This window comes from Haliotis cracherodii, unplaced genomic scaffold, assembly GCF_022045235.1.
Source record: "Haliotis cracherodii isolate W230 unplaced genomic scaffold, xgHalCrac1.p SCAF_2, whole genome shotgun sequence".
Classification (NCBI taxonomy): domain Eukaryota; kingdom Metazoa; phylum Mollusca; class Gastropoda; order Lepetellida; family Haliotidae; genus Haliotis; species Haliotis cracherodii.
In genome coordinates this window covers 10817479-10842406 of record NW_027266275.1, presented here as the reverse complement: position 1 = coordinate 10842406, position 24928 = coordinate 10817479, and the positions used below count along the sequence as shown (strand labels likewise).

The 24928-nt window shown below is 39.9% G+C and overlaps 2 protein-coding genes across 2 annotated transcripts; both read right to left on the bottom strand.

Annotated features, from left to right (window-relative positions):
- Window positions 1–459: 459 nt before the first annotated feature.
- LOC139468836 (uncharacterized) lies at window positions 460–1377 on the bottom strand. Its single transcript, XM_071250972.1, has one exon. It carries the CDS (start codon window positions 1375–1377, stop codon window positions 460–462), a length of 918 nt encoding a protein of 305 aa, XP_071107073.1.
- A 4044-nt stretch (window positions 1378–5421) lies between these two features.
- Window positions 5422–16160, bottom strand: LOC139469805 (glutamate receptor ionotropic, kainate 5-like). The gene is made up of 7 exons (XM_071252101.1): window positions 16029–16160; window positions 14879–14979; window positions 13938–14028; window positions 12213–12531; window positions 11504–11721; window positions 9729–9994; window positions 5422–5653 (listed from the first exon to the last, which is right to left on the bottom strand). The coding sequence occupies exons 1-7, from the start codon at window positions 16158–16160 to the stop codon at window positions 5422–5424; spliced, it is 1359 nt and encodes a 452-aa protein (XP_071108202.1).
- Between the last annotated feature and the right edge of the window lie 8768 nt (window positions 16161–24928).

Genomic DNA, 24928 nt, shown 5'->3' with positions numbered 1-24928 from the left:
CCGTCAATAAATCTTTCACTAAATTCACGCCTTTTGTAAATATCGGTGCCACTGTTCCTGCAGCTTTAAAGCTTTCGTCACATTTATGATTAGTTTCAGAATAGTTTAGAAAATAAACGACATGATGTTAAAACATATCAACGCCCGGATATTCAATCATGATTAACGATGGTTATAAACAATGATTCGCTTTCGATATTTAAACGACTTACATTGTTTATCGATATAACCTCCACATATTTAAGGTCCAATCACAGAATAACGTTATGGCTTCTTTAATAGATCAAAACGTCCACGTGTCACTGCTCCTAAAGTCCCAGTGCAATGTTGACCTCAGACCTCAGACCACAGACCTCTGGCCAATGCGACAACCGAATGGAAGGATCTTGACATTAAGTCTAGGTCAGTGCGCACTACGCACCATGCCCGTTTAGGCTCCTTGACCTGTTACTGTTGGGGCTATATTTGTGGCAAACCAACTTCAGACTCTTTCCTTGATGTTTCACTGTGGTGGGTGTCCTCTCTTTCGCCAATGACGCCCACTTCCTCGTCATCATCCTTATCATCGCCACGATCGTGAAGTAGTTTCCGGTGACCTCTGAGTACAATGCGGAAGTCACTTGCGGATGATGGTTGTGCCTTCATTTGACTCTTTTGTCCATCTTTTGCGGAATTGACGCTTACTCTTGTTACTGAGTAGTAGTCGCTGTGGAGCTCACTGTTAGGGTCATACTCCTGTCTTGTATCTCCCTGGAAACTGATGGAAAACACCTCTGTCTGGACTTCTGGGAACATCCTAAGGCTCTTCCTTGTCTGGGCAATCTTAGGGTTGAAGGAAGCATTGTGGGAAGTTCTGGACCGAGGCGCAGGTGGTAGAAGAGAGAAGGAAGTCTTCATAAAATCCAAACCTTTAATGGGAGGAAACGATTCCTTCTTTATCGGAGATGGCCTTGAAGGCTTAGCACTTGCCAGTGCCACCTTCTGTTCATCTGTCAAGATTGCCTTTGGGAAATACCGCCCAGGAACTTGCTTTGCTCGTGCCATAGCTGGGCGAAGTGGTAATGCTTCTATGCTCTTCTTATTGTTTTTGGAATAGATGGCTTTAAGAGTCAAACTGGTGAGTTCTCTGGAGTCAGCTCTCATGGGGATGGTCGGTGCAAAACTTGATTGCACCCGTCTGCCATTAACATTACTAGTAGCGCCCAGAATACGGAGCGGGGATGAAACTCCAGATGTGTCCGTGTAGCTGTAGGAAGATTTCACATCTCGGGTTTCTTGTTTGGACAAGCCGGGAACATAAAGGCTGCCTCCACTCCACCTTGGGACGTATATCCCTGGAGTGAGGGAGGAGGTGAAAACTGGTCCCGCTGTCATCATACCAAATCGCTACCGATATGTGGTCAGGTTTCAATTCTCATTCTTTAATTCCAGCCTAGGTATCTCAGAAACTGTTCTTGGCAGGTCCGATACTCCCAGGTTCGTACTTTTCTAATCACACAAATACCAACAAATGCACAGAGTAAATATCGGCAACGGTTAACGCGTGAGTTCCGCTCCGCGTACCGTCCTTGATTAAACTAAAGTAATTTGTTCACAAACCGGCTACAGACCCTCCAAATCACATATTCACTTGGGTCATTAGGCAGACGACACCTGATCGCCGCGCCACGATCTTCTTTAGCCTCAGCTGTCCACGATGTAGGTCTTCAGAAGGGCATGTTTGCTTTTTTCTCGAAATACGATCTCACTCAGACGTGTTGCTGTGATTCGTTTGGTCTCTCTGGCCAGATCTCGTGGTAATCCCATGACAACGGGATCACAGCGAGTGTTCGATGAGGCGTAGAGGAACTATTTACTAACTTTCAAATCTACTCAAGATTATCTTCTCGCTAATAGTATAACACGGGTTAATATAAGCCTCACGAATAGCTGACGCATTGTTCGAGTTGGGTTTAATCTAGCGTGTCTTAAACATGTGAATATCACGCTCCTTCGTGTAATGATTGATAACGCACTGCCCACACTGCGATCTACGAGCCTACACTAATATGGTTTATGTGTTGCTCATAATAGGCGATGATTGACGTGTGGCCAAAGAATTAGTGTTAATGACACGAATTTGATAGTCCTATCCCTATGCTTTGTATGTCAACAATGTACTTCATTTCAAGGGTCATGTCTATACGTTCGTGTGTAAATAAAGGATTTGATGTGTAGAGTTGTATATATCAGTTTCTCGTTTCATCCATGCGGAATAAATTCACTGATCCACAAAACATGTGGTTCGGCATTAAACATTACATGCATCCGGAATCACTGTAGATCTTATTGCATTCCGATTGACCTGGAACGATACTTTGGCCCCGTGGGAATTCCATGTTAGAAACATGTCCGCAGTACTCCGTGCTTGTAGGGAGAGATCTATTATGGGCATTTGGTGGTCTTGTTTCGTGGCTTGGAAGTTTGTGGGTATTCATACCCTGATGGCGTGGGCAGTTATTAATGACTAAGGTAACTTGAAGCCCAGTGATATAGTGATATATTGTTTACTGTGCCGTTAAACAACATTCACTCACGTATATTATGCCACTGTGCATTCCATGTCACGCATCTCGAATCATAGATTCTTTCTCACAACATGGAAGAGAGACCCACGAAATGAACTAAAGCATGTGTTGAATCTCGGTTGTTACCTACCTACTTAGAACGTTGAAATTCTAGATTTTGTAAATTGAACCGTACAACTGTTTGGAAATGATAACAAAATCACAGTCAGTTAAATGGTTTTAACCCAACAAACCATTTTGGCGGCTTTGTATTGTAATGGGCTCACTGTATCGTTGCAGTGTTGGGAGTACACGCCAAAGCGCCCATTCGTCACCACTCGCCCCTTTCCGTAACCTGCCATTCGTCACCACTCGCCCCTTTCCGTAACCTGCAAGAAGACTCGTCTTGCATCTTAAACTATATCCCAGATGCAGGTAAATGTGTTCAGTCGTATTTATAAAAAACGTAAATCCCTATGTGTTTTAAATAGCATCTGGAATATATATGACATGGGGGAAATATACGTGAATCACAACGCGACGACTTGACAATTCGGACTTGACAATAATTATGCCCGCCGTTTGCGCTTAGACGGGACCCTGTCGCAAACACGGAAACGAGAGCGCACAAGTTGTTATTCGGCTTGTCCCGGAATAACACGAGTTGGTCACAAATGCAAAGCTTCATGTTTTTTTTTCTAAACGCAAGCATTGGCTGCTGTAAGATTTCGTGCAGTCGCAAATGAGTCGCTCAGCTGTATTGCTAGATCATCTTGTAAGCTGCTATGATTTTTAAAACAAATAAAAATATTCATATATGTTACGTACGGTTTAAAAAGATCAAAGCGACCATCGGGTGTGCATTTTGTAAAGTTAATATTAACTGCCTGAGACAAAAACACCCCGTCTCGGACGGTCAGACAGACAGGTATTTCCAACGCTGCTCAAGGGAGTGCTAACAAATAGGAAACAATATGTCATTTTTGTATAGCTTAGGCCACATGCCGCAGGCTCTAACACCTGTCACGCGTGACGGAGCATGTCACGTAATGAGAAGACCACCTCCGTGGTCTAGTGGTAGAGCGTCCGCCCGGAGAGCGGCAAGGTCTGGGGTTCGATCCCCGCCCGTGTCATACCAAAAGACGTTAAAAGATGGTACTTGTTGTTACCCTGCCCGACGTTTGGCATTAAGGGGCTAAAACAAGGACTGGTCGGCTCGAATACTGTATCGAGTGGGGTATTCATGTTAAACTGCAGAAAGGTATCTCAGCGGGCTAGCACTATAAAATCGGCATTAATCTGGACTAGTACAAGCAGCCACACCCACCCACACACGTGATATAAGTGCAATAATCTTGGACGCGACGTTAAACCCCATTTCACGACCTCACCTCATATAATGAAGTATTATTTATCCGTACAAAGTAATGCCATACAATAGTTTACTCTTGCTTAACAACACGGTATACGTGTGATCGTGTTCCAGGCATTATTATCGCCATTTTCATGTAATTAGTTAAGCTTGCAATGTTCGATAGTTTAACGACATATGGTGGACTCATTATTTATTCACGGATTGAGACGAGATCAAGAAACAGTTTTTCATCATTGGTCAATGTTTCAAGCTCCTCACAGAGATAGTCCGTTCGCGGACATTGACCCTCTTCTGAAATATGGAAGATAAATTGATAATTGGTGGCCATATGGATTATGCAAATTAGGTCTGCAAGGTCCCGAATACAACATGCTAAAAGTCCCAAGCAATCCCAGTTTGGGAAATATGTCTAATTTGCATAATCCATATGGCCACCAATTATCAATATATCTTCCATATTTCAAAAGAGGGTCAATGTTTTGATGAAAAAAACATGACTGTGTTGTATTGCGAAATAGCCATATTATGTTTCTAAAAAGATATTCACAACGACTGAACGTTTCCGACTATTGCCAAGTCTGCAAAGATTCAAGATGGCCGCAAATTTCATGATGGCTGACAAGTTTCCTAAATGTGTGTTTACACTGTTGAATCTTTTAACTCTAAAATAGTGTGCTAGGACTTATATGCATATAACTTGGCACACTAACTCAATGACTTTTAGTATGTTGTATTCGGGACCTTGTAGAAATGCATTGTGGTAAAATAAATTCTGTTGCAATTTGTCCCAAGTGAAGCCTTATTTTGCCTGGACCAATAGGAAGGGTAACTAAGGTGTCATGCGCTACGAAGGGGTTAAATATCGATGGATTCGTAGTATATGGATGGTGCAAAATCTATGGCGGATCTGTGGCAGGAATGGACATTTCCATTGTCATATGACGCCATAATCAAATGACGTCTTATTGAACTGTTCGGGATTGTTTCCCCCTTTGTACGTGCTTTGGGCCCTGTGAAGATCCGGGTTAAATCGGTCTTCAGCAGCCCCTGCTTATCGTAAGAGGCGACTAACGGGGTACATGCTAATTCATTAAATATCCAGTGCTTCTGTATCTACCCATAGTGTTGTATTGACTGATTGATTGCTGTTTAACGCCGCACTCAGCAATAGTCCAGCTATATGACGGCGGTCTGTAAATATTCGAGTCTGGAGCAGACAATCCAGTGATTGATATCATGAGCATCGGCCCACACAATAAGGATACGATGACATGCATCAACTAAGTAAATGATCCTGACCGACCACCCGATCCCGTTAGTCGCCTCCTACGACAAGCATAGTCACATTTTATGCAAGCATGGGTTGCTGAAGACCCATTCCAACATTATTGTAGATTGTTGTTGCACTGTAAATACTAAACAAACAAAGTCATACCTTATATTCATTTTTTATTTGCGACCCCATTCGCAGTGTTCTTTTAACCAGGACTTTTGTTCTTTTCAGCGTTTCGTAGCACAACGTGGTATGATCTCAAATACATAAGTCTCTCCCAGTAGAACAAGCAAAGCAGTTCCTATGCCCACAACACATGCTGCAAGGGCACTGTAGTAGTCTTGGATCTGTAGGGCAGACACGCCCACTGCTACAGACTCGTCGGAACAGGACTCCTGGGGAGGAACCCACTTACTGTACCACTTGCGCTCAAGTCCGGTCTCCCACACCGTCATCAATCTGAAACAGTGAGTGAGTGAGTGAGTGAGTATGGTTTTACGCCGCTTTTAACAATATTCAAGCAATATCACGGCGGGGGACACCAGAAATGCAATCTGAAACAGAGTGAGTGAGTGAGTGAGTATGGTTTTACGCCGCTTTTAGCAATATTCAAGCAATATCACGGCGGGGGACACCAGAAATGCAATCTGAAACAGAGTGAGTGAGTGAGTGAGTATGGTTTTACGCCGCTTTTAGCAATATTCAAGCAATATCACGGCGGGGGACACCAGAAATGCAATCTGAAACAGAGTGAGTGAGTGAGTGAGTGAGTGAGTGGGCCAGTGTTTTCTTATTGGACTGTTGTCTCGCGAGTTCCAATTTTATTTTTTTTAATTGTTAACCATTCCATTTTGTTTAAATGCACACAAACCATAGATATTGCACCTTCAGTCATGATCCGGGGCAAAAATACGTGCATAAAGTATCCCTTATAAAGCTGGATGTCAAACATCGGTCGAGTATTCACATTAGAAGCTCTACAGTTGAAGTTAACGATGCCACCTGTGCAAGGAGGAATGTCCCCTCGAATTTTGCAGACCGGTAATTCTGTAACTGCTGCTGCATCTCACCACTAATACAAGACTTGCACAAAGTCACCAGCAAACAGGGTTACAATTACGATCTACAACGTTCTGGCCGACTCAGAGTTACAACACCTTGACAAGATCGTTTTATATGGGTCACTCATCTGAGGAACAGAACTCAAGCGCAACAAGAACAGTAGCTGTAGTTCAGAGGCAAAGAGGAGCAGTAGCAGTAGACACGATTCGACGACGCTGCTCAGCTCCACTGTTGACGTCCGTATGTAGGGCCAAGTTTGACACAACATCACTGTCAACAACGTTGACAATGGGCCCGCCAACATCAACGCTGGCGAGGTGCTCAGTGGAGTCGCGCTACCATCTTTCTCATGGCAGTCGTGTACGTGTTTCGCGTGATCGTAATGAACGTTAGTTACCCTTCTTGCTGTGTCATTCAGGCTGTCATGACAGATGGGATGGTAGAAGCGTGATGGTCCAGAGCTTTTCTTAGGTCCTGGCTGCCCGTCTTCCGAAAAAGTCTAATTGCTGTCGTGTATAGGGTTTAAGTTCTTAGTCATCATGGCTTCCCCATTATTGTTGCACACCCTAACCTTCAGTTGTTCCAACCCCGGATATGGCCTCTATTGAACTTGTTTGGTACGAAATTCGAATCCCGCACGGGACTCAACCCCAAAAAAGTACTAGAATCTGAACTTTACTAAGAAAGTGTTATCCCAAATATAACATTAGTTACATCTGAACACTTTCTAAATGGCATTGTGTATTCATAGCTTTCGGCCATGGGAGCCGTGCCAATTTACACTTGTCAGGGGGGTACTCAAAGTACGTGATCTAGACTACCAGTTGTCGGACTTTCATTTTTGTGGAAGGCTTTGTGGCTGAGTGGGTTAGATCGCTGACTTTGTGTGCTGGCGATTAGGTACCTCACCTTGGCAGGTGTGGGTTCGAATCCCGCACGGGACTCAACCCCCCAAAAGTACTAGAATCTGTACTTTACTAAGAAAGTGTTATCCCAAATATAACATTAGTTACACGAAATTAGACTTCGGATTGAAGCGGGCAGACAAACAAACACACTTGCAGAATTAGAACAGACACTAGTGTTTGAGTGGAACCAGATATCTCAGGGGTTCTTTCAGACACGTGTTAACTCGACGAGGCGACGTTATACCTCCTGTGCGCTTGCCAAAGGCTCGCACTGAGATTTCATATTTTTAAAGAACGAAGGCTATCTCTCTCTCTGTGACGTTCCGTGTTCCTTTGTAAAATTCTGTGATGCCGGCCTAATATTCTATCTATAAATATGTGTTATGACACGAATGTCGTCACATGTCCTAGATAGATGTTACGTGTACTTACAAGATCATTGTCATATATTGTCGTTGTATTTCTATCATACAGAGTACAGACGTTATGCCCGTCTATCAGAAATACCTGCCTATTTCTGTGTCATGTAAAGAAAAAATGAAAAAGCCAATTGTGAATATTGTAAGTGCTAGACGAAACGTGCTAGATGGGAGTACACATAGCAGGGCATGCAACATGATGATATATACACTTAATGTAAGTGGATAAGATATGCTAGATGGGAGTACACATAGCAGGGCATTCAACATGATGATATATACACTTAATGTAAGTGGATAAGATATGCTAGATGGGAGTACACATAGCAGGGCATGCAACATGATGATATATACACTTAATGTAAGTGGATAAGATATGCTAGATGGGAGTACACATAGCAGGGCATGCAACATGATGATATATACACTTAATTTAAGTGGATAAGATATGCTAGATGGGAGTACACATAGCAGGGCATGCAATATGATGTTATATATACTTAATGTAAGTGGATAAGATATGCTAAATGGGAGTAAACATAGCAGGGTATGTAACATGATGTTATATATACTTACTGTAAGTGGATGAGATATACTAAATCGGAGTACACATATAGCAGGGTATGCAATATGATGTTATATACACTTAATGTAAGCGGATGAGATATGCTAGATGGGAGTACACATAACAGGGCATGCCATAAGATGTTATATATACTTAATGTAAGTGGACGCGACGTGCTAGTTCGGAGTACACATTGCAGGGCATGCAATATGATGTTATATATACTTAATGTAAGTGGATGAGATATGCGAGATGTGAGAACACATTGCAGGGCATGCAATATGATGTTATATATACTTACTGTAAGTGGATAAGATATGCGAGATGTGAGTACACATTGTAGCACATGCAATATGATGTTATACATGCTTACTGTAAGTGGATAAGATATGCTAGATGGGAGTACACATTGCAGGGCATGCAATATGATGTTATATATACTTACTGTAAGTGGATAAGATATGCTAGATGGGAGTACACATTGCAGGGCATGCAATATGATGTTATATATACTTACTGTAAGTGGATGAGATATGCTAGATGGGAGTACACATTGTAGCACATGCAATATGATGTTATATATACTTACTGTAAGTGGATGAGATATGCGAGATGTGAGAACACATTGCAGGGCATGCAATATGATGTTATATATACTTACTGTAAGTGGATAAGATATGCGAGATGTGAGTACACATTGTAGCACATGCAATATGATGTTATACATGCTTACTGTAAGTGGATAAGATATGCTAGATGGGAGTACACATCTAGGGCATGCAATATCATGTTATACATACTTACTGTAAGTGGATAAGATATGCTAGATGTGAGTACACATTGTAGCACATGCAATATCATGTTATACATGCTTACTGTAAGTGGATAAGATATGCTAGATGGGAGTACACATTGCAGGACATGCAATATGATGTTATATATACTTACTGTAAGTGGATAAGATATGCTAGATGGGAGTACACATTGCAGGGCATGCAATATGATGTTATATATACTTAATGTAAGTGGACGCGACGTGCTAGTTCGGAGTACACATTGCAGGGCATGCAATATGATGTTATATATACTTACTGTAAGTGGATAAGATATGCTAAATGGGAGTACACATTGCAGAACATGCAATATCATGTTATACATACTTACTGTAAGTGGATAAGATAATGCTAAATGGGAGTACACATTGCAGAACATGCAATATCATGTTATACATACTTACTGTAAGTGGATAAGATAATGCTAAATGGGAGTACACATAACAGGGCATGCAATATGATGTTATATATACTTACTGTAAGTGGATAAGATATGCGAGATGTGAGTACACATTGTAGCACATGCAATATGATGTTATACATGCTTACTGTAAGTGGATAAGATATGCTAGATGGGAGTACACATCTAGGGCATGCAATATCATGTTATACATACTTACTGTAAGTGGATGAGACTTGTGAGAGGGTAGTCCATATTCTGGACGACAATGCACTTACTTCAGTGAGAAGTGTTGTGTTAGTTAGGGAACATAGACGGGACGGTACTCTGGACGACAATAGACTTACTCCGGGTAGAACAGCCGGGCTAGTGGGGAATACACGGGGAAGGTCATACCACCGGTAGTTGGCAGGAAACCTCCTCTCATCTTGGCAAACGAACAAGTATCGCTCATAATGTTCTCAGCAACCGTGTTTGTCTCAATGAAGGCATAATAGCCTTCGTGCAGTTTTTGTAGTTGAAACTGATACTCGTCGTCTGTGTTCTTGGGGCTGTCCAGGCGCGTTTTCTCTATTTTCCTCCATAACTTTTTCATCACGGTTTGGTTGGAGGTCTGAAAGTTACAGTGACTGAGTGAGTGAGTTAGGTTTAACACCGCTTTTAACAGTATTCCAGTTATATCACGGAGTGTCAGCTTAATGTGGGAGGAAAGCCCAAAGTGATGTTGGTCTCACACGTTTACCGATTCGGTGAAACCCACGAGCACGGGTATGGTGCTGACAAATCTGGAAACATAATCGGGGCGAACTTGGATTCGAACCCATGCCATGGGAACGCAACTCTGCGCAGCATATACAGATATAGAAAACGAAGTTCAGTATGTGTAAAGATTTGTTTGAATATCCTTTGGAAATACAATATGTCAACACTAGAAGAAAAAACAGTCTCATTCATCCGTCGAAACCCTAGGCTTATGGCACTACACTACAACGTATAGCAGAAACGTATGGCGACGTATGTTAATTTTGCTTAAACGCCGGCAACGCTGAAACACGCTATGGATAAGTTAGGTGTAAGTTGTATACGTTTAACGCACGCTGGTATATGTTGTTATACGCCGAGGCTTAAAAACATTTTTGTGCATGCAGAAAATTTTCGGCGTATGGGAACGTATGAAGGTATGAATTATACGTTAGGCATACGTTAGAGATACCGTCTACATACGTTTATATACGCCAGATATACAGCGCGCTAGTCAAACGTTACTCATACGCTGGGATACGCTGGTCATACGTTGAACACCCCAGACACACGCTGGCAATACGCCAGTTGTGTATAAGTCAGTGATACGCTACTAATGCGTTACTAATTGGATGTCAACGCGCATGTTGACGGGGAATTGGCTCTTGGGGGAATCAAGGACAAAATCGACATCACTGTCCCAGAACGTTTTATGCACAACATGTAAACTATAAACAACAATTACACAATGAGCGGAATACCTGCTCTGACAACACAAACACAGCGACGAGCGGACCTTCCAGCTCAGGCGTACATTGGGTGAGCGGTGCTCCAGCTCAACCTCAGGACGTTTCCTACGAGCGGCACACCCTGCTCGAGGTCGTCCCTACACCAGCACTCGGAATACCAAAAACTGACTAACAGTGTAATGATAACACATTTATAGAAACGATCAATGGACAGACAAAGAGACAATGACGTTGCTCTGGACATTGGATATATGGGCGTGATGAACCGACACAGTTCAGGAGATCATCAATTAAGGCAAAAAATGTCATACTATAAATAACAGCAATTAACGGAAAGTAATATGGTAGCCCAGGCTGGCTGACAGTCAATATACAATGAAATGTTGGTGAAGATTAACAACGGGGATTAGCGTTTTATAAATAATGACAATTAAGTTACGGAGACATATACATGTCATGGCTACAGGGTAATTAGCCTTTGGAATCAAATGTTCTTCAGACAATGGTTGTCCAAAATCAGTCGCTATGACATGTCTTTTACACGCTAGGTGCAAGTTACTCTAAAACGTGGTAGTGTGACCGGGCTATACACGGTACAATAGGTGACCTGTACATATACAGTATACTGTTACCTGTATGGCCAGACTGTAGTAGCTGCCTGCAGTTGCCCCGACATCGTACACGTCTTGGTTAGCCAGCTCCTCCAGGTTACGGAAAGGGATGTCAGTTCGACTGACTGTGAGGAAGGCCATCAGGTTACCTCTGTAGATAGCCGCCATGATGAGGCAGAACAACCACCAAAAGCTGAACAGCATCCGACCGGAGTCAAACATCGGGGAGTGCTCTGATGCTGAATGCATTGGTAGGGATGACAAGATGAGAATGCACTGATTGAGTATTACAGGCTGAATGTGGAGTTCGGGGAATAACTGTATACAAAAGTTTAGTAGCTGATACCCTGTGTACCACTTTAAACTGGATATAAGGATATACCCCTTTATACTTGATATAAGGATATACCCTTTTATACTGGATATAAAGATATAGCCCTTTATACTGGAGATAAGGATATACCCCTTTATACTGGATATAAGGATATACCCCTTTATACTGGATATAAGGATATACCCCTTTATACTGGATATTAGTATATACCCCTTTATACTGGATATAAGGATATACCCCTTTATACTGGATATAAGGATATACCCCTTTATACTGGAGTTAAGGATATACCCCTTTATACTGGAGATAAGGATATACCCCTTTATATGTAACGGACAGTAGACATGGAGGCTTCACTACTCTTTTGGTGTAAACAGTGATGCGTATGTTACCTACATTGTCCTAAAGGTGCCATGATAGTCATGGTGAAGCCGGTCACGACGGAATCCTTCTTCTCCGCTGCTGGAACCTTTGACGGATAAGGAGTTACTCGGATGAGAAATACATGCATCAAACCGACGGCGGAGAGAACAATTCCGCCTGCGAAGTAAACCTCCCACTTGAAACAAGCTAATAAAACTTTCCAGGTTTTTTGGGCATCTTCCGATTTCTTGTACAATACTGTTGTGAACCCGGAATGCATGAAGTACGTGAACTGCATCACTTTAGCCCTCTCGACGTTGTAGGCATATGGGACAGAACAAATGTCAGCCTCCTGAAAGCGTAACCATGACAACTTACTGTTTGCATGAAGTAAGCATTCTTTGTAATTAAGAAGCAAACATACAGAATTGATGGATTATCTAAAATAATTGAATTGTTTAGTTTTTATATCTGTAAAGATAGCATCTTCCCGAGGCAAGTGAGTTAACTGACTATAAAAGTCCAGTTTCCACCCTTGCCGAACTTGGCTGGTATTATGGAGTTACATTTTGGCTGGACTAACGGGTCTATGCATAGTCCAATCAAAATCGCGCACCGAAATCGAAATCCGGTTCGTAAAGTGTAAACGCTTTGGAACCAAGCGATTAGCACAATGTCTCAAATGTATAAATCAAAGGCATTTAATCTGCAATGGGACTGCATCAAATTTCAAAACACAGTAGGTTTATCTTCATTCTACCATGACGACAAGCGCGCTTTGAAATAGGTGCTCTCTTGGACGCGGAGTTAAAATACACATAGTGTGACAAGCTATCACGAGTGAGTGAGTATGGTTTTACGCCGCTTTTAGCAATATTCCAGCAATGTCACGGCGGTGGCACCAGAAATGGGCTTCATACAATGTACCCATGTCGGGAATCGAAGACAAGCTATCAAACTGACTTATTGACATCGTTACTAATCTGCCTGTTACTTGATGTGTTACTGTAATCACAAAGATTTAATTGCTACCTCATTAGATCTGTCTGCTTGAGATTTTAAAGCCCACCCAACGTGTCAACCGTGTCCCCTTTCAACATTTGATTAATAATGGACTTGTTATAATATATAATAGCGGCTGATAATTTTTACTATTTCAAAATATATGTTTTTTCAAACAATACATATGAAACACAAAATAGTTTGTACATGCAAGTATCATCAGTTGTTAGAATTGCTCAGATAAATTATTTGGTGCTTTTGAATGTTTGATTCAGTCTTGCTTTCGTAGATGCACTTAAAGACATGGACTTTTATGGACTGTTTCATAAGCATTCTAGAATTATTCTCTAACAAATACGTAAATATAAAAAAGGGTTCAAAATAGTTATTCTAAATGTTGAGATGAGTCAGGCAGACAGACAGATACACAGACAGACAGATACACAGACAGACAGATACACAGACAGACACACAGACAGACAGGTAGATCTTGCATCGTCTCATTTACAATTTTGCTGACAAGTTTCGAAGAGGTCTCCAGAACGAATACAAGTATCGAGAGATACCAAAGCAGTTACTGGTATTTTTTAACATATATTTACAATCATGTTTTTAATTTCGTTTTGTTTTGTTATGAAAGGGCAGCATGTAAGCATTGAGTAGGAAACTATAAAATAAATTGTACACAACTTTTATAGCTCAAGGGACGCAACTCGGATGAACGATTTTCTGTCAGTTAGAACAGGACTAAATTACCTCTCTCTGGAGTGCCCCAACAATTCCAGTCCAACTACCGTTATCCATTTTTTCTCCCCATTGTCCATCTGGCGGCTCCACATACTGGTAGCTACCAATCACACAATCGGGATGAGCAAGTTTATATGAGATGAACTATCTAGTTATGCAACAATATTTTAATATGAAATCAGATTTATTTATAGTAGGACTAGTCGCAATTCGAGTCAAACAGTGAGAAGAGGACAGAGTTTAACGACAAAATATCAGTTATATCACGACGTGTCAACTTGATGTGGGAGGATAGGCTGAAGTGATGCAGGTCTTAGGTGGTTTCCATTTTGATGAGCCCACGCGCACCGGGCATGGTGCATGCCGAAAACATAGAACGGTAATCAGGGAGATTCGAACCCATATCATAGCTTTCTGGAACTCCTAAGAGGGACAACTCTGCACCAGAGTCACAGAGGCACAGACAGATGGCACCAAACTGTCCTATTTCACATAGGAAAAGAAAACATCAGTGTGGTTCTTCAAGTAATTGGTTGCAAAAATTATTTTGTTTTTAGGAGAATGATACTACCATGAAACATAAAAAACAGGAAACAACTCCTCAGCGAAAACAAGAACATATAACTAGAAAGTGCAAGTGGTTGTTAGAATATCCTTAACTTACCCCCAGTGTGGTTTCGAGTTAGAATAGTTTACCTATTGTTTCTAGGTGGTTGTACAGGCGACTCAGTGGATCAGGTGGTCAGCTGGCTCGCTGACTTGGTTGATCGTGGTCATCGTAAACCCAACGGCGTAATATATTGGTTGTAATAAGATATAATTGTAATATAACTGCTTTGCCTGGCCCACAGACTCGATAATTACAGGCCGTCGCAATATCATTGGAATATGGCTCCTTGCGGTGTTATGCCAAGAAACAAATTCAAACGAACAAGCCAAACGCAACTTACCTGAAATTGAAGCGCCTCGAGAGGTGTTCCATAAATTCATCGGCGATCCCCGTGTAGGAGATATTGTCTGTGTTCCTTATCTTGACACTGTAGGGCTTCCACTGCAGAAAGAAACCCCGATCCGTGAAGTAACCACCATTGGTCATGTCTGGATTGCATATTTTTATCACTCGCTGACGACAGAATTAGGGGGCCTGTAGGGTAGCCAAGGCGTTAAAGCGTTCGCTCGTCACACCGAAGGCCCGGAGTTCGATTCCCCACATGGGAACAATATGTGAAGCCCATTTCTGGTGTCCCCCGCCGTTGAACTGCTGGAATATTGTTAACAGTGGCGTAAAACATACACACTCACTCACTCACAGATTCAGCGACTGGTTAGTTTGTTTACATTCATTCAGTGATCATTCTTTTCACAGGTACAATTATTTTGAGGTACAATCGAGCATGCTCTTTCTACCAAGATGTCAAAGAGCGTCATACGACTCTTGAAAGTTACAACATTCAAGGCCTCAGTAAAGCTTCAAAAAGTTTTATGGTAGACATGTGGAGGACATTTCCAAATTTGACGCATCAGTGACAAAAATGATGTCCGATGTAATTTCCCTATTTTGACTTGTACCACATGTTCCCGTCTTTTTCAGGTGCACAATTGACTTGTCTTTGCATGTGTTTGTGATGAGGGCCACCGGTGGGGGCAGGATACGCTCATCTTTTCATGAACACCCTGTGTCATTACTATTTGATAGCGATTCACAAACACATGCTCATGATGCAGTCGGCATCGTTAATCGACTCTGCTTTATCCAGAGGTTTCAAAAGGATATAGAAAGGGTAGTAGTAGTAGTAGTAGTAGTAGTAGTAGTAGTAGTAGTAGTAGTAGTAGTAGTAGTAGTAGTTACAGATTAAAATAAAAGATGCTGCAAAGAGGGTTTGGGTGATCCTGGCACAGTCAGGCTGGTTAGGCTCATCATCAGCTCACGGTCCTTGCCGCCTCTACACGCAGCCCAGATCAGCAAATGAGACTTCTCCCAGGAAGCGCTGCCTAGTCAAACCCACCAAGAACTTTTCGGAGAATGTGAAGACTGGCCAACACTGCAGCCTTCTGCATTACCCAGATTGTCAGAAGGGCTATGAACTATGGACATCTTACCTCAAGCGATAGAACCAACAGTTTTCTTCTATTGAGACCAAATGCCATATTAGGAAACAATGTGACATTGTTTATGCTGATGCTGATGCCGCTGTCAAGGACGTCCCAACGTCGGCCTCCCGTCGACCACATTAACGTTGACAACTCCTTTTTCGTGGAATTCTAAACCAGGTGAAGGAGACTCTTTATGAAAGTAGAGAACAACACTCGTGCCTTCTTGTGATAAGCATTAAGTGAAAGGCATCCTTTTCTTGTCCTCTTACGATGAAAACTCTAAATGTATCATGTTCTGAATAAAGTAAGATAGTAAGATGGCTTTTTTTCTTCTAAAGTAAAAAACTAAACATCTTAACACCACGTTGTTTCTAAACACACTAAAGCAAACGGTCCCAAGAAAACGCCTTCTTGTATTCTAAAGGTACTTAGTGAGCACATCTTGTTTATTAATATAAGTAACTACTTTCGTCAAATTGTCTCCACATAATTATTAATTATTACCTATATTTTGCTTTCAGATTTATTCTTCATCCTTTCTGTATCTAAGTATACAGTTAGTCCTCGTTTGTGTTGCTCAAATGTTCCATTTAGTACACAAAACTAAACTAGTGACATACCAAACAAGTCAATTGAAAGCATAAAATGAGGACCTGTGAAGATGTTGTGCTAAAGAGTTCACAGTGCTTAAGGTCTTCATTTACGTTACTTATATGTCAGATATGTCTTTACATCCACTCTATTGGAATTGGTATATGGAACATAGTTAATAGTACCCAAAAATGGAACAAAAAGGTGTTTTTGTTTGCTTATCGCTTCACTTACAGTACATTAACGAGCACTGTATATGAGCCGATATGACAAACACAACTGTTCAAACAACGACCATGAACGTACATCATGTGTTAAATTACGCCTAGAGAGCACTTCTATGTCGTTATGACCACTAACGCGCGCTATCGATCGCCGTGGCGTGGTCACAACCACCTCAGACATGAAAAAACGGTTCATCATCGATCATTATATACATGTGTAACCACAGCAGAATGTTAATAGCATTATTTACATGATACAAGTGTCTGGTAAAACCACGTTTCAAAGGTCTCGTTCTATTACACTTGCCTGGCTTTGTGAGAGAAACACAATGTTATCAAATGTTTGGTTTTGAACTAGGATGGTTCTGTCATCACTCGGAAGCGCAATCCACTTGGAGAAATGCCTCATCACGGACTTCCTCCCGACCTTAGCATCAAGTTCACGTCCCTACAAACAAAGACTCACAGTATTACATTGCGTTCTTAATTGTCCCATTATGAATTCAGTACTTATCCATATCCTTTAACGAACAGATTCCGTTGAGTTAGCCTGTCGTTCAATCCACGCATCCCATACAAATCTTTAATATTTGGCAAGTCTAGGTTACCGCTGTTTCAAAATGAAGAAGTTTCTCGGCTCTATATTATCACAGTTTATTAAGATAATTTAACAAGCTGTCTTGGTCTTTTTTAGGATATGATCATTTCAGAGACTAGATGTTAGTCTACGATATGGTAGTCAGGGACTTATAGTGTGTACGTTTGCTTTTTTGTGACTGCGCTTCATAACGACCATCGTTATCAAGCAATAATGGAAAGCAGATAGATCCATGTAATGTAACTGCCGCTCAATAAAACTAAACAGCTTTCGGAGAGTGTATTGATAATTGTGCCCACGGAGTCTGCACGTTCATGATAGCAAACATTTGAACAGGTCCCCTGTGTCAAACAGATGACTATACAAACGCAACTTGTTTAAACATAATTATAATAACGTGCATGACAGAATAATGCCAAAACCTTACCATAGCTAGTGAGTATTGAATGCATTTGGCAGAACAGATGATGACGAAGTTGAGAGTTCGTCGCATCATTTCGATGTTTTCTTTCTTGGCCAGTTCATCAATGACTGATATTATTTGTCTACTGAGCGCATCTGGCTTCGTGTATTGTATTTTTATATGGTGAGACAGGCTGTCGCTTAGAGCATTAACACAGGCGTCTGAAAAAATAATAATAACCACGATTGTCTACAAGAAACGGTGAAACATCGTCAAGTCGAATATCAACATACTTGGCGATCGTGTTTACCAGTTTGAATACAAACGGGATTAGGATATTGGACATGCAATATACAATTATTGTAACGTAGCCAGGCGAAACGTAACGTAACGTAACGTAGCTTAGCGAAACGTAACGTAACGTAGCGAAACGTAACGTAACGTAACGAAGAATAGAATAGAATAGACAACACAAGAAACCATACCATACCATAACATACCAATCATAACATAACATAACATAACATAACATCTTTTTAAGAGACATATCTAATCGAATTATTGAGGTATTTCACTTCCATATAAAAAGCATAAGTATCAGTAACTTACAAGCCAAACCATTCCCGTTCGTAAGACATGGGTGGCTTTATATTTTGCCTTCGTGACAGGCAAACGTCTTACGTTGCGCAGCCTTACATCCCTACATTACAAGAAAACAACATGTTATTGGAATAGAAGGAATAGAAGCAATTCATAAAGCCACACATTGGGGAACGAGTGAGAGTGAGTGAGTATGGTTTTACGCCGCTTTTAGCAATATTCCAGCAATATCACGACGGGGGACACTAGAAATGGGCTTCACACATTTTACCCATGTCGGGAATCGAACCCGGGTCTTCGGCGTGACGAGAGAACGCTTTAACCACTAGGCTACCCGACCGCCCCCATTAGAGAACGAAAGATTGATTAAAGATATTGATGGTGTTTGGCATGGAGTAGAATATTTCATTCCCCATTATTAATCCCCTCTGTTTTATGATATATGTACCCTTGGCCTCAAAGATTCGTTTCGGAAGTGACTTCACCATCCTCAATTTCTCTCACTCATGATTGGACGACATTTTATTCCGGCTTGTCTTTCGGATAAATTCAAAACGGTACAATGGTAGAGAATTGGCCCAGAGTATTTCTCGTAATGGAATGTTTAACCTGTGATAATAATAACATAAATGTCCCCGCAATTCGGAAAGTCCTCCGTTTAAATTCAGTATGTACAAACAAGATGTGTCATCAGAATACATTTACGACACTGCTGATACATGTAACAGTACACACTGTACAGGAAACACAATAATACACCACACAATACACGAATATGCATAACACCTTTGTATATTATTTTGTGTCTACACATTCACGTACCTGAGACTTCCTCACGAGAACCATAACCCACATAATGTGCCGGAAAGGACAACATATAGGACACGAAAAGCGAATTGCAGCTGTTATCAATTTTAAGAAAGTTGCAAGAAATTGTAGCGCAAAATCTAAGTTAGAGGTCCTGTTCTACCAACTTCATGGTTTCATAATTACCCAGCTCGTCCTCGTATATAACGAATACTGTTTCCATGTCCTCACTCGTGATAATGTTGGAGACTATCGGGATAGTATTCTCCTTGCACCTAATCTCATCTCGATTTGAATCTGGAAGTGTAAAATAAATATTCCCCATACATGAATACTAGCGCAGAATGTCTTTTTTCCTTGCAAATTAATATCCATTAAACATAAGTTTTGATAAATAATAATATTTCCTGGTCATGAAAATAACGACCACGATTTTCATTCTGGATATATTTTATTCGTTGTTTAGATCTCTGAATAAAGATTCAGAATGACAAACCATAACCACAAGACCGTGTGGCACAAGGGATGACTTCAACTTTCCAATAGTCAAACTTTCTCTGTATGCGAAGCAATATTCCAACATTCCAACATCTCCGTTGATGTCTACACTTAGTTTTACGGCAGACATGCGAAGGACAAATTTGACGCAACATTGACAGAAATAATGTTCGCTCCAACTTCCTAATTGTTGTTTATACCATATGTTCCCGTGTTTGTTCACAGTTGATTTGTGAACAGTTGATTTGCCTTTGCATGTGTTTGTAACGTGTGCCACCGGTGAGACGGGATACGCTCACCCTGTTTGAATACCTTGTATCATTACTATTTGATGGTGATTTACATGATATGCTAGAGACGGTATCGAACAGAAGAGTATGGAGAGTACTTATGATTGTAGGAATGGTACTTTCACTGTTATTACTTTCTTTTATTTATTCACACACGCAGTTTTTCTCTGCCGACCAGAAGTAACACTAAGTGCCTGCTGTATCAATTATGAATGAAGAATAAATACTTTAGGCTGACAAGGTAGACACAATTTTATGGATAACAACTTCTTTAATACTATAAAAAGCGACGTTTCGGTATAGACCCTTATACCGTTGTCAAGCAGAACTGAATGAGGGACTAAGAACAGAATATATATAGTAGGTGGAGGATTAACGGTAGAGGATTAACAGTCACGACAATATCATACATGAGGGGATTAACAGTAACAACAATTGCATACATGAGGGGATTAACAGTAACAACAGTTGCATACATCAGGTGAACAATTGACATGTCTTTGCATGTGTTTGTGACGGGTGCTCATAATATGTTCCCAATGACTCTTATGAATGTGGAAAGTGGTTTGTCGCTTTTACTTATCTTATGATAACGTCAAACACGTTGTACAAATGAAATCGTATTCATACCCCGTGTTTCTTGTTTTTTAGATATTATATAAAACCTCAACGCCAGAGAATATCCAGTTTGGATTGTCAAACAAAACAGATTCCGTTGGGCGTAAAAGACAAAATAGCAGTGAAAAACAGCATGTGAATAACATGAACGTATTTAATGTACATATTACATGTAGGCAGGAGTTATAATTTACTAATACTCATACTTCATTTTACAGGCTTACGAAACTGTATGCTAACAAAGTAAGTAAAACCGATACCAAACGTTATAAGTATATTTTGTAAACAAACAGAAAGAAAACACCAACTTTGTTGAGGTGCCTGATGATGTCCCTAAATATCTGATGATACTGTGTATGTTGGGGGACTGAAATTCATACTTTCCAGAAATATATATTTTCTTTGACATATGGTAGTGTGTGTTTTTTAAAGAAAAATGTATTTTAATATAATAACTGTAAACGATATGATCGCATTTTCGACGACATGCATTAATATTCATACGATCCTAACGCGTAAAACGTCACTGCGTTATTTTGACTCCTTACATCTCAGAAAATACATGTACTTATTAAATATGTAAATCACGCAATCGGGTCTCATATCTTGTCATTCATTTTACGCACGGAGATTGCCCCTTTATCTTCATTTCCCTATGAAACCCTTCACCTGAGAAATATCTGAGTGTTCAACTGCTCCCAGTGGTGATGTGGCCAATTAAAATTGTCATATTTTCACAGGCATTCGGACATTACGTCAATAGTAATATACGCAAATACTTTCAGCACTGACATGTTTTTTCTTGATCGAAAATCACACCGTCAAAATTTCTTGTTCATATAGTTTAAAATCTTCAAGTATCTAGATATGAAAGCGCGACAACTTCTGAATATAATCAAATTAAATGAACTGCATTGAATACTTATCAAACTTTACCTTGTTTTTCATCTTCAAAATATTTCTGCTCTGCGAACATGTTCAAGATATAAATGGAAACAAGAATATAAAATTAAAGGATGGAAGGTTAATCAAACTCTAATTTGCAGAAAACGTTACAGCTCTGAGTGATCAGTGGAAAAATGGTGCTGCGGCTTGCTTCTGGTGTCAATACTCTGCACACATTAGCGTATGGACCTCATAGCGATGTAGGGTCTGTGTACATAAACCTACAATCCAATGTACTCACCAGATAAACACCGATGTCAAAACATACAAGCAATAATAAGGATGAAACGTTTGGTAGTGTCATAACTGTTCTCACGGACAGTTTGATAAACAAATATATTATCCAATGAAATCGTTTCACAAACCTTTAAAATGTACAGAAGTGAAAACAGGGACTTGTGGTACAAAACGTAAGTAGGATGGGAAGAAGAAAATACTTTTTAATTGTACATATATGACAAGCAACCGCAGCCAAGATCATATTGAAAAGGTGAAAATATTACAGCTTACCTTTCGTTGCCAGACCATGGTTGGTCTCAGATGTTGCAGTTTGAGCCAGGGTATAAAGAAACAGAAGAGAAAACATACTGACGCTGATTGAATTGGTGAAGGCGCCGAAGCAGTATGAAAACATCCGTACTTATACCTGTCATATCAATCGATACCACATAGCACAGATCGAACAGCTAGCATTGAAAGACATTCGGCTGGTAATTGATGGCAAGTTGTTTTTGGAATATCGAATAATTCAATTTTTGTTTTTGGAAATAAGATTCTAATTGTCAAAGTTCCAAAGCTCCTGGCGACAGTCCCTGTTTTTAATTTTAAAATTTATTCGTTTATGCAACGCAGGTGGTATAGAAAACCATTAGCGTAAATGGTAAAGACTAAGCCCTAAACGCCTCCCCTGTGGGGAAATTCCTTCAGCAATAGACACTGCTGTCAATGTGCTTCGACACAAATCAATAAATCTGAATTCCAGCTGTTATCTCGTTGTATTGAAACCGGTAAGAAGCTGATTAATATATTTTTTATGATCAGAAAACATCCTAAAAATCATCTTTCAAAGTTCAAGTTACTGACACATTTTGAAATATGCACATGTACCTGTATAGAAATAAGCATGCACATGTATTCAGTAAAGTAGTCATCCTGTTCGTCAGATGCATGGTTGCTTTTCTTTTTGCGTGTGATCTTGTTGTGTGTGTTTTACAAACGAGATGTATGACTTAGAAAGTCCGTTAAAAAGTTATATAAATGTCTTAAACAATGAAAACCCATTATTCTAAAACTAACTTTTTACTTATAATTTATAAAATAGGTTTGGAAGTAAAATGCCATCACGTATTTCTAACATAGCTATCATCTCTACAAATCAAATGTATTTTCTGACTATATATACATCTTTTTGTGATCTTTTTGTGAAGATAAAGAGAGTGTTCTCCCTTTTGTTACAACCTTTAATCACCAAAACCCGGAAATATTTGGAAATGTTCGAGAGACACTATATTCTTTAAATAAGTGTAAAGAACTAAAACACAAAATGTCAGAAAATAAAATAAACTTATTAAAAGTAAAAGACAGAGCCATAATCTTAAAGATATTCTTACGAGGGTTTCTTTGTTAAAAGAAAAACAAGCATTAAAGCAGTGTAAAAGTGTAACAGGCCTTATTGTGGTACTTGGCCTCATGTTTTACAATGTTGTCTTCTTGATTCAAAGACGGAAAAAACTTTCTATCTCCGTGAATATATGAATTGTTGCTTCTAAAAACTTGATTTATGTCGTACAATGTGCTGGATGCAAAGCCGAATACAATGAACAGACAGGGAATACCCTGAGAGTGGGAGTCCACCGACAACAAATAAGGGTCTCCTCTTGCCGGTGTATCCCACTCAGTCAACACATTGATCAATGTGCTCGGAATAAAGCACCTAATTTTGTGATATTCACGTTTTATAAACGTGAATATGATGAACCGAGAAAGACAAAAAAGTTATTTAATTAATACTTTCAAACCAAAATTGAATTAGCCTTAGATATTTGAATTTTTTGGGGAGAAATATTTTCACGACTGAAAATATCTCCTTAAAATTTTCCACCGTCACGAGATTATTATATCTTCTTGTGTAGTTGTCTTTCGGAAAATTGAATTGTTTCATTACAAATGTACAACCTTGAAACATAAATTCTCTCTACCAAACACACAGGGACGATTCACCATCTCTTGTAGTTTCGTGTTTGCAAAATCTTAAAAAATATAAACAAAAGTATCAAAAAATATTTAGGGTCACGAAAGTTCTTTATCATACATTTCGATGTCATTATGTACAAAACTTTTCAAAAAAAATATTCTTGAAAACTACGAGACCGCTGTTGGAAGTGGAAGAATACACGTTGTTCAAGTAACCAAAATGCGAAACGAGCCGTCTCGATTGACGAGTTAAATAGGAAATTTACAGTTTATAACGAAACATGTTCGAGAGAATAACAAACGACAAGAAGCGATATTAACTCCAACAATGACCATTTGTCATTATTTTGCATTGTCAATGTGGAACTAACGTAAAAAGGACGTCAACAGTGTGTGGATCTTGACACTATGATAATGGGAGACAACTTAAGGGACGGTAACTTTTGTTCCGTCAAAGTGTTATGTTCACTGCAGTGAAATATCAAATGTTATGTTCACTGCAATGCAAATATCACTTTTCTCAACTCAGTCTTTCACACTGAAGTATATAATAAATACTGTAAAACTTGAAATTAATGCGTCTCCAATGAGATCTATTTTAATCTCCAAAATATGTAAGAATCCTCTTCTAAATGAAAGCGATAAAACCCTTTCCATATTCATAAGAAATCTCATTCGCATGTGTTAATGAATCTACCCCGTGTGTGGTTTTCATGAATATTTCTTACCAAGAAAATATAACATTGACATCCCACGTTCCGGAGACAACTAACATCTACTCTTACCGTTCACTATATATAACATCCAACTCAATCAGCATATAGCTGAAGCACCTTTGTTTTCATTCATATGGTTAAATTACCTGCATGAACTGTTCAGAATGGGAATGTTCGTGTATTGTTGTACATATCAGGAAACGTGGTATGGTTGTGTTATCAGCCTTAATGTTATTAATCAAGTATTTTGTATAGAATACTTAATTGTGACAGCCTTGGCCCTACTTTAACTCAGACTCCCCCTGGGAATGCAGTGACTACAGGAGGCGTTTGTAGTTGACCTCACTGTCTGTTAGCCTGTCATTCCGTTTTCATTCATTCCGTTTTCATTCATTCTGCTTTATTTGTTCATGAGTGTGTGAG